Source organism: Chiroxiphia lanceolata, chromosome 22 (genome assembly GCF_009829145.1).
Source record: "Chiroxiphia lanceolata isolate bChiLan1 chromosome 22, bChiLan1.pri, whole genome shotgun sequence".
Taxonomy (NCBI): domain Eukaryota; kingdom Metazoa; phylum Chordata; class Aves; order Passeriformes; family Pipridae; genus Chiroxiphia; species Chiroxiphia lanceolata.
The window spans coordinates 5,477,605-5,487,253 of record NC_045658.1 but is presented as its reverse complement, the minus strand read 5'-3'; the positions used below and the strand labels follow the sequence as shown (position 1 = coordinate 5,487,253).

At 44.3% G+C, this 9,649-nt stretch overlaps 1 protein-coding gene across 2 annotated transcripts; it reads left to right on the top strand.

The window, feature by feature from the left end:
- Nucleotides 1-266: 266 nt before the first annotated feature.
- On the top strand, nucleotides 267-8,221 carry TNFRSF18 (TNF receptor superfamily member 18). Of its 2 annotated transcripts, none has more exons than XM_032709236.1 (6): nucleotides 267-540; nucleotides 1,995-2,129; nucleotides 4,060-4,147; nucleotides 5,433-5,527; nucleotides 6,397-6,534; nucleotides 7,215-8,221. In XM_032709236.1, exons 1-6 carry the CDS (start codon nucleotides 378-380, stop codon nucleotides 7,379-7,381), a joined length of 786 nt encoding a protein of 261 aa, XP_032565127.1. In that variant the 5' UTR covers nucleotides 267-377; the 3' UTR covers nucleotides 7,382-8,221. The 2 variants fall into 2 exon arrangements, with proteins under 2 accessions (XP_032565127.1, XP_032565129.1); XM_032709238.1 differs by having other exon boundaries at nucleotides 269-540; nucleotides 7,193-8,221.
- Nucleotides 8,222-9,649: the final 1,428 nt, after the last annotated feature.

The following is a 9,649-nucleotide window of genomic DNA, read 5'->3' as shown; positions in this document are numbered from 1 at the left end:
CTTGGCAGGGGGTGGGACTGGATGAGCTTTCAGGTCCCTTCCCACCCAAACATTCCACGATTCCATGAATCAAACAGCCTGGCTGCGCTGAATCCACCCAACCACTTAATTTGCTTTAATTCCCAGTTGTCCATCCACCTGCAAACCCCTTGGAGGACCGTGCTGCACCTCACCCTTCCCCTGCTGCTCTGACACTCAGAGTCACCGCTGTCAGATTTGGTGACGTGCCCGAAATCACTTCCCCGCCCCTCCAAAAGCAGGAAGAGCGAGGCCACAAAAAGCCCAGCACCTGCCCCAGAGCCAGGGGAAGGAGCCCTGGGGCAGGACAGCCCTGCCACAGCCCACCCTGCCCTGCTTTTGGGTCGTCTGCTCCAGACATGACCCTCAAATCTGGGCCCCTCAGGGCTCGGGCTCTGCTGCTGCTGCTGTGCCTGGAGCTCTGGGCACAGCAAAGCCTGGCACTGCAGTGCCAGCCTGGGGAGAGGAGAATCACCAGCAAAGATGCAGAGAAATGCTGCCCCAAATGCATCCTGATGGAAGGTAAGGGAATCTTGGTGTCTGCCAGGGGAGGTTTGTTTGGCCGAGTGTGTCTCGAGGAGCTGGAGGTGCAGAGAGAGGTGGGAAGAGTTTCCTCTGAGCCCTAAATTCAGGAGGTGCCCTGGATCCTCACAGGGGGAAGTGGAGGGGCAGCTCTGCTGACCAGAGGCAGGACTCAGGGAACAGCTGGAGCTGTGCCAGGGGAGGTTTAGGTTGGATGTCAGGAAAAGGTTCTTCCCCCAGAGGGTGGTTGGCACTGAACGGGCTCCCCAGGGCAGTGGGCACTCACCTGTGCCCATCCCAGAATGCACACACAAGGTGATCACTGGTTCTAGCCTTTGTTTCTGCCTGATCTTGGGGTGGTGTTGGATTTAGAGGGCAGATTTAGGTTGGATATTAAGAAGAAACCCTTCCCTGGGAGGGTGGGCAGGCTGGCACAGGTTGCCCGGAGAAGCTGTGGCTGCCCCATCCCTGGAAGTGTCCAAGGCCAGGTTGGAGCAACCTGGGACAGTGGAAGGTGTCCCTGCCCGTGGCAGGGGGTGGAACTGGATGATTTTTACAATCCCTCCCGACCCAACCCATCGTGTGGGTCCATGATTGTAACTCCCCTGTCATTTTAAGTCAGATTGAGGCAGCAGAGGTGGGAGGGGGCAGCTGCAGGACTGACCAGGGCACATCCTGTGTTTGTGAAGCTGCAGGACAGAGCAGAGGATTCTCGTGGCCCCTTCCATGGTCCCAGGACCAACCATTCTGTTCTTTAGTGCAGCCAGAGCTGAGCAGGGGGGGATTTGCAGCCAGAAGCTCCCCAGGCTGTTGGCACTCACTGCACACCTCCTGGAGCTCTGAAGGTCAGGGAGAGGAGGGCAGCTGGCACAGGAAGGTGTGGGCATTCCCCTGGTGATCCTGGACATTCCACCACCAATCTCAGGAGATGATCTTTGCCTCTCTCTGTGGGTTTTTAATCACACCACTGACCCAGCCAGCATTTCCATGGAGGCTTTTTTTTTTCCTTTAACAGTTACTCAGCTCCAGGATTGAGCAGATCTTTCCTTCCTAACCTTTTCTTCTTAACCTTTTCTTCTCAGTCTTTTCCCTGCTGCCTCAAGGGCTTGATGCTGTTCACTGATGGGCTCAGGAGACATCAGCAACCCTTTGCTTCCATGAAGCCTCAGAACCAGAGGGGATATTTTCTCAGGGCAAGCAAAGTTCGTGACAAAACTCCCCTGGAAACAGAAGGATGGAGGGTGGGGAAGGTGCTGGTTTAATGGGTTGGGTTTAGACCCAGTTCTGCCAACAGGTATAAAAATGTGAGTGGTGCTGCTTTTGGGCACTCCAACCATCCCCCAGCGTGTTGGGGGTGACATCTTCTGGCATCCATTTATTCCAGGGGTTATTCCCAGCGATGGGAATTTGTGGGCTCTGGGGAGAGGCAAGTCCAAGCTCTTTCTTTTTGGCAGGAGGCAACAACCTGTGCCAGGGCATCGAGGACCACGACTGCAGGTGCCCCCAGGGCCACAGCTGTGGGGACACCAACTGTCTGTACTGCAGGAAGCTGCCAGAGTGTGCTGAGGGCCAGGAGCTCACCAGGATTGGTAACTAAACCAACCCCAAACTCACTCCAAGAGTCTGCCCCAGCCTTGGAATGTCACTGCCCTTCCCACTTCCTTATGTAGAATATATATATATATAATATGCTAGAATATATATATTATATGCCCTGTTATGCTTTTAATATAATTAATATAATAAATATAATTAATATAATATATAATATATAATGAATATTATATAATGTATAATATATATAAAATAATATATTATATATAATATTATATATAATATATAATATATAAATAATATGCTAGAATATATTTAATATGCTAGAATATATATATTATATGCCTTATTATGTTTTTAATATAATTAATATAATATATAATAAATATTGTATATAAGATACAAATATATATATTATATAAATATATATTATAAATATACATAATATATAATATATGATATATAATATATAATATATAATATATAATATATATAAAATAATATGTAATATGTAATATTATATGTAGAAATATATAAAATATATAATATATATATTTATATATAAATATATTTAAATATATATTAAAATATTATATATATAATTATATATAATATATAAATAAATTATAAAATTTATTTATATATTTATTCTTATTTATTTATTTCTATATTTCTATATTATAATATAATATATAAAATACAATATATAATAAAAATATATATTATATATATTGTAAAATATATATCATAAATATAAAATATAAAATCATATATAAATATAATATATAATAAATTTTTCTATATAATATATAGTATATAATATTATAAATAATATCATATATAATATATAATTATAATAATTTTTAATAAATATATAGAAATATAATATAATGCATCATAAATGAAATATAATATATATTTATAACTAGATAATATTCCTCAATATGCTTATTAAGCTCCCCTGCTTTTGGGGAGGCTCAGGGAGAAATGTGACCTCTGTGCCAAACCCCCTCCCTTCCCTGTTTTGTACTCAACCTTCCCCTTCCTGAACGTGAGCTTTTCCCTGGGGTGCTCAGACTTCCAGGGGGACTTTCCCTCCTGGACCAGCCCATTGGGTCCTGGTTTAGTCCCTGTGGGCTCTGAGCTGCCCTCCTGTGCTGGCACATCACACTCTGCCCCTCTGCCCTCCTGTGCTGGCACATCACACTCTGCCCCTCTACCCTCCCAGACTCTGCCCCTCTGCCCTCCTGTGCTGGCACATCAGACCCTCTGCCCTCCCAGACTCTGCCCCTCTGCCCTCCCTGTGCTGGCACATCACACTCTGCCCCTCTGCCCTCCCAGACTCTGCCCCTCTGCCCTCCCTGTGCTGGCACATCACACTCTGCCCCTCTGCCCTCCTGTGCTGGCACATCACACTCTGCCCCTCTGCCCTCCCAGAATCTGCCCCTCTGCCCTCCTGTGCTGGCACATCACACTCTGCCCCTCTGCCCTCCCAGAATCTGCCCCTCTGCCCTCCCTGTGCTGGCACATCACACTCTACCCCTCTGCCCTCCCAGAATCTGCCCCTCTGCCCTCCCAGAATCTGCCCCTCTGCCCTCCTGTGCTGGCACATCACACCCTGTCCCTCTGCCCTCCCAGACTCTGCCCCTCTGCCCTCCCTGTGCTGGCACATCACACTCTGCCCCTCTGCCCTCCCAGAATCTGCCCCTCTGCCCTCCCAGACTCTGCCCTCTGCCCTCCTGTGCTGGCACATCACACTCTGCCCCTCTGCCCTCCCAGACTCTGCCCTCTGCCCTCCCTGTGCTGGCACATCACACCCTGTCCCTCTGCCCTCCCAGCCGGGGCAGGAGCTGCTGCTGAGCCTCCCCAGGGCTGGGCCATCCCTGGAGGGAATTCCTGCTGCTCTGATCCCACATTCCCAAGCAGGATCTGAGCACTGACCCCGCCCCTTCTCGTTTCGTGCAGGAGACACAGATTTCACGTTCAGATGTAAACCCTGCGAGACGGGAACTTATTCCAGTGTGAAGAATGGCTGGTGTAGGAACTGGACTGAGTATGGATTTATTGACATGGCCCTGCTTGGAAAATAGGCATTAGAATTATAATAGTAATCATCATTGCTAGATAATATTATATAGCAATTAATAGTAATTATTATTTAGATTATTATTATATTAATATTATTATTATTATTATATTAATATTATATTATTATATTAATATTATATTATTATTTAAATATAATTTTAATATTATTAATATTAAATTGCTAGATAATATTATATAGCAATTAATATCAATTATTATTTAGATTATTATTATATTAATATTATATTATTATTTAAATATCATTTTAATATTATTAATATTAAATTACTAGATAACATTATATAGCAATTAATAGTAATTATTATTTAGATTATTATTACATTAATATTATATTATTATTTAAATATCATTTTCATATTATTATTATTAAATTGCTAGATAATGTTATATAGCAATTAATATTAATTATTATTTAGATTATTATTTAGATTATTATTATATCAATATATTATTATTTAAATATCATCTTAATATTATTAATATTAAATTGATAATCTGAAATACTTATCATTAATTAATAAAGCTAATTGTTACTAATGGCTATACATTATTATTTTAATAGTTATCTAATTATTTAAAATAATATTAAAATATCAACTTAATTAATGTTTACATAATATTAGTATTATTAATATATTAAAAGTAATATTAAAAAATCTTTAAATAATATTAATATTATTGATATATTTAAATTAATATTAATTAACATTTACATACCCAAATTAATTTTTTATTATTATTAATTATTAATTAACATTTAAAGAACAACTAAAATATTTAATGCTGACGTTGCAAAATAAAACCCAATCAAAGACAAGATCACCAACGATATTAACTGATGAGCTTTTTAAATTAATCAAGATGTGTCTCTTTAGGCTTTTTAGTCAGTCTCAAAGCAGAACTTAAGACAAACTGCTGGGTTTTCAACCTGCTTCCAAGTCAAGCTCAGAAATTATTCCAAACAGGGACATTATTCCAAACTGGGAACAAAGAGAGTAAAGAAAATGGGAATATAAAGCAGTTGTGATGTGGGGGAACAGCAATAACTTTACCTGCACTGCTGCAAAAGGGGATTAAAGGAAACAAGCTGTGGGAAGAGGGAGGGAAGGAAAAAAGGGAGCCAAGAGGGGAAGGAAGGGAAAGCAGGGATAAGGGAAAACAGGGATAAGGGAAAACAGGGATAAGGGAAAACAGGGATATTCCAAATGTGCCTCTTGTTGTTCTTCCAGCTGTGAGAGCTCGGGGTTTGTGACACTCAGCCGAGGCAACAGCACCCACAACTCCAAGTGTGGCCTCCCTCCTTCTCCCAAAGATGTGGAGCAAGGTACCTCCTTCCCAAAGGTTTGCTCCTTTGGGAATTCCCCCGGGACTCTTTCCCACCCGGCGCTCGCTGCCATGGCAGCTGGCTTTGGGAATTCCAGCTGTGTTCCCTGTGAGTTTGATCGTGGAATTGTTGACCTGGGCAAAGATCCAAAGCTCTGCCAGTGACCCAGGTAGAGGAGAGCCCAGTTATCCTTGGACAGAGCACATTTATTTGAGTTTTCCATTTCTAATTTATGTTTCTATTTTGTTTCTGTTTCTATTTCTATTTGTATTTGTATTTCTGTTTCTATTTCTATTTGTATTTCTATTTCTGTTTATATTTCTATTTCTGTTTCTATTTCTATTTGTATTTGTATTTCTGTTTCTATTTCTATTTCTATTTCTATTTCTATTTCTATTTCTATTTCTATTTCTATTTCTATTTCTATTTCTATTTCTATTTCTATTTCTATTTCTATTTCTATTTCTATTTCTATTTCCATTTCTGTTTCCATTTCTTTATCTATTTCCCTTTCCCTTCCCCTTTCCCCTTTCCCCTTTCCCCTTCCCCTTCCCCTTCCCCTTCCCCTTCCCCTTTCCTATTCCCTTCCCCTTTCCCTTTCCTTTTTTTTTTTACTTCCTTTTCTTTTTTCACTCTCTTTCCTGCTTTCTTTCCCTTTTCCTTTCCCCCTTTTATTTCTCCCTTTCTCCCTCCCTTTATTATCCCACAACTCCGTCACACCCTTGACTTGGAACTCGCCCTCTTTCCTCGGGAAATTATTTCCCCCCAAAAAACTAAATTAACACCTAAACTTCCTCGAAATACCTCTCCTTTAACGACAACCTGGGCACATAATTGCTTAATTCTGATTAAATCTCTTTTAATTGCAGCTCTCCTGCCCTCCAGCTCCCTGTCCACCACCATCCTGGCCATCCTGACGGCCGTGGCCGTGTTCGTGCTCATCCTGCTCACCTTCCTCCTGCACTTCTGCATCTGGACCCTGAAGGACAAATATTTCGCAGTTGAGGGTAAGGCCACCCTCGGGGGCTCTCCAGGAGGCTGAGTGGGATAAATGAAGCGGGAATAAATGGAATTCAGATGGATTTACCCAGCGGGTTTGGGGGGCGGGTCGCTGAGCGTCGCTCGGGTCACACCACAGGGTGGGAAGGGGATCATCCTGTCCAACCCCGCTGTCAGAGGGCAGGGTGAGATGGGATATCGGGAAAAAATCCTTCCCTGGGAGCGTGGTGAGGTCCTGGAATGAATTCCCAATCCCTGGAAGTGTCCAAGGCCAGCTTGGAGCAACCTGCTCTAAGGGAAGGCATGGAGCAGGTTTAAAATCCCTTCCAACCCCACTGACAGAGGGCAGGGTGAGATGGGATATCGGGACAAGAATCCTTCCCTGGGAGGGTGGTGAGGCCCTGGAATGGATTCCCAAACCCTGGGGAGTTGGGGAAGAGTCCAAGGCCAGCTGGAAGAGTCCAAGGCCAGCTGGAAGAGTCCAAGACCATCTTGGAGCAACCTGCTCTAGGGGAAGGCACGGAACGAGTTTAACATCCCTTCCAACCCAACCCGTGCCACGATTCCACCCCTTCCATCCTTCCCTCTTTTTGGGAAGGTCTTTGGGACCCCCGAGGTGTGTGGAGACCCTCGTGGGTGCAGTTGCTGTCCTTGTTCTCACTGCAGACGTGGAACATCACTTCCCTAGGCCGCCGGCGGCTCCGCAGCTCCCGGAGACCTCCAGCATCCAGTTCCCCGAGGAAGAGCACGGAGGGAAAACGGCCGAGGAAAAGCTTTCCATGCTGTCCCTCAAAGTCTCCAACGAGCTCTCCAACAGATAAACTGCTGTGGGGCGCCGTGGGAACGGGGAGCTGAGCTTTCCCAAAGGAACAGGAGGAAGGGGATGGGCTGTGAAGCATCGGGAGACCCGCGGCGAGGAGGAGGAGGAGGAGGAAGAGGAGGAGCGGCTTTTTGGGGCACTTGGGGGCTTTGCTCTCAACAGACCTGGCTTTTGGGAAATGAAAATCCTACTGGTTCAGGCTGGCACTCGTTCCTGAGGGCGCTCTCACAGCTTTTCCAGAGTGATGCCCACATTAAGGGAACAGGGCACAGGGAGAAGGAATATTCTCATTCCCTTATTTTTCCCGTGCTTTTCCCTCCTGCCCAACCGCTCTCCTGGTGTTCCTCTGCCCCCATTCCATCCTCTCCTCTGCCATCCCAGCAGAAGGTGCTGCTCAGGCCCAGTTCCCAGGGCACAGAGGTTCCCTTGGGAAGCCACGGAATTTGCAGGGAAACCAAGGATTAAAAAAAAAAAAAAGGGAGTAATTCTTGTAATTCTTGTTGGCCCGGCCCTCGGCAATCCCTGTGCCTGGAATACTGGCTCACAGAAGGGACACTTCCCAACCCCTCAAACGAGGATCAACCTGCCCAGAGGAAGACATTGGCTTGAATGAGTTTATAGAGCAGGAAAAGACAGTGGAAAACAGGGAAAAGCCCAACACTGATGGGTTTTTTTCCCCCTGCCCCCGAAGAAAAAGAACAAAAGCTTTTTTTTTAATATTAGATTAGTGCTCCTCCAGTTTCCTAGAGCTGGAAATGAATTATTCTGCCTCAATTTCAAGGGGCAGCTGGAGCTGGTTGCTTTCTGACACTGATTTCAAACAAGGCTCTACCCTTTGGCTTCAAATAGTTGAGTCTTTTTTAAACACAAATTCTTTTTGTCACTGAATTTTCAACCGAATTCTTTTTTTTTTAATCAAACTTTCAACGAAATCCTTTTGCAAATCCTTTGAATTTGCAACCAAATCCTCCTGTCACTGAATTTTCAATCCAATCCTTTTGTCATTGGATTTGCAACCAAATCCTCCTGTCACTGAATTTTCAGTCCAATCCTTTCGTCATTGGATTTCCAGCCGAATTCTTTCGTTGCTGAACTTGACACTGAACCCTTTTGTCACCGAATTTTCACCCCAACCCTTTTGCCACTGAACGTGCCCCTCTGCACTTGCACTTCTTTCCCTTCCTGCCTCCCCCTCTCTCGTTTCCTGCCCCTTCCCTCCCCCGGTTTTTCAGCTCCCGCCGCCAAACGAGCAGGAAACCGCGGCTGACAAAGTGTTTCCTGCAGAGAAACAGCAACTTTTTGGGGTAAGAAACCCTTCCAGGGAGTGAGGAATAAATTCTGAGTGCCCTGGGGAAGCCTGGCTGAGGTGCATGAGGCTTTTTGGGGGTGTTGAGGGGCCATGAAGATTGAAACAGGCTGAGCTGGGCCTGATTAATCCATGGAAATTCAGATTTTTCCCGCCCTACCTCGAAGAGCAGTTCCACTTTCTGCTTGCCCAAGCATCTGGCTCCTTGATGGGAAAACCAACCCATTTTCTGGCTGCTTAAAACCCCAATTCCGAGGGAAAACCCCACTGGAGGGTTTCAATACCAGGGCTGCTCGTTGCACCAAAGGAAACGAAAGCTCCTGGCTCAGAACTGAGAGCTTGGAAAGAGTGTTTAAGTTTCCATCAGAAAGGACAATATTTATCATGCTGTTGCCCTGATGTTTGACTCAGAGGGTGGTTGAATTTTTAGCTCAAATCACAGAGTTTGGGGGGGTTTTGTGGTGGTTTGAGACCCCCAAAAATCCCATTTCCAAGTCCAAGCCCCCCTCCCACGACTCACCCCAGCGTGAGAGGGATTTTCCAGGCACAACACAAGACTCAATATGGGAAGGAAGGAAATTATATTTCAATTATTACACAAATCATCTCACCTCTAGGCCCCCCAACTCCCGGGGGGGGGGCAATTTCAAACCAAGACAAGTTTTAAAGTCCTGGTTTAAGCTGCAGGTCGATCTGGGCTGGAGGGTAAAATAAAAAGGGTTCTCTCTCAAATTTTTGGCATTCAGTGAAATGCCTAAAAAGCTTTTGATTTTCTTGAATCTCTTTTCAAGGGAGAAAATGAAATATCCCTGAAAAACACCCCGAAGGTTTTAGAGGCGAAGTAAAAGTTAGAAACAGAGAGAATTTAGAAATACGACAACAACTTAATTGTTTAAACGATTGTTTAACGTTTTAAAGAGTTAAAGAGTTTAACGTTTTAAAGAGCTAAAACGCGATCTGGAGAGTCCCTGAGGTCGGAAAAACCCTCCAAGATCGA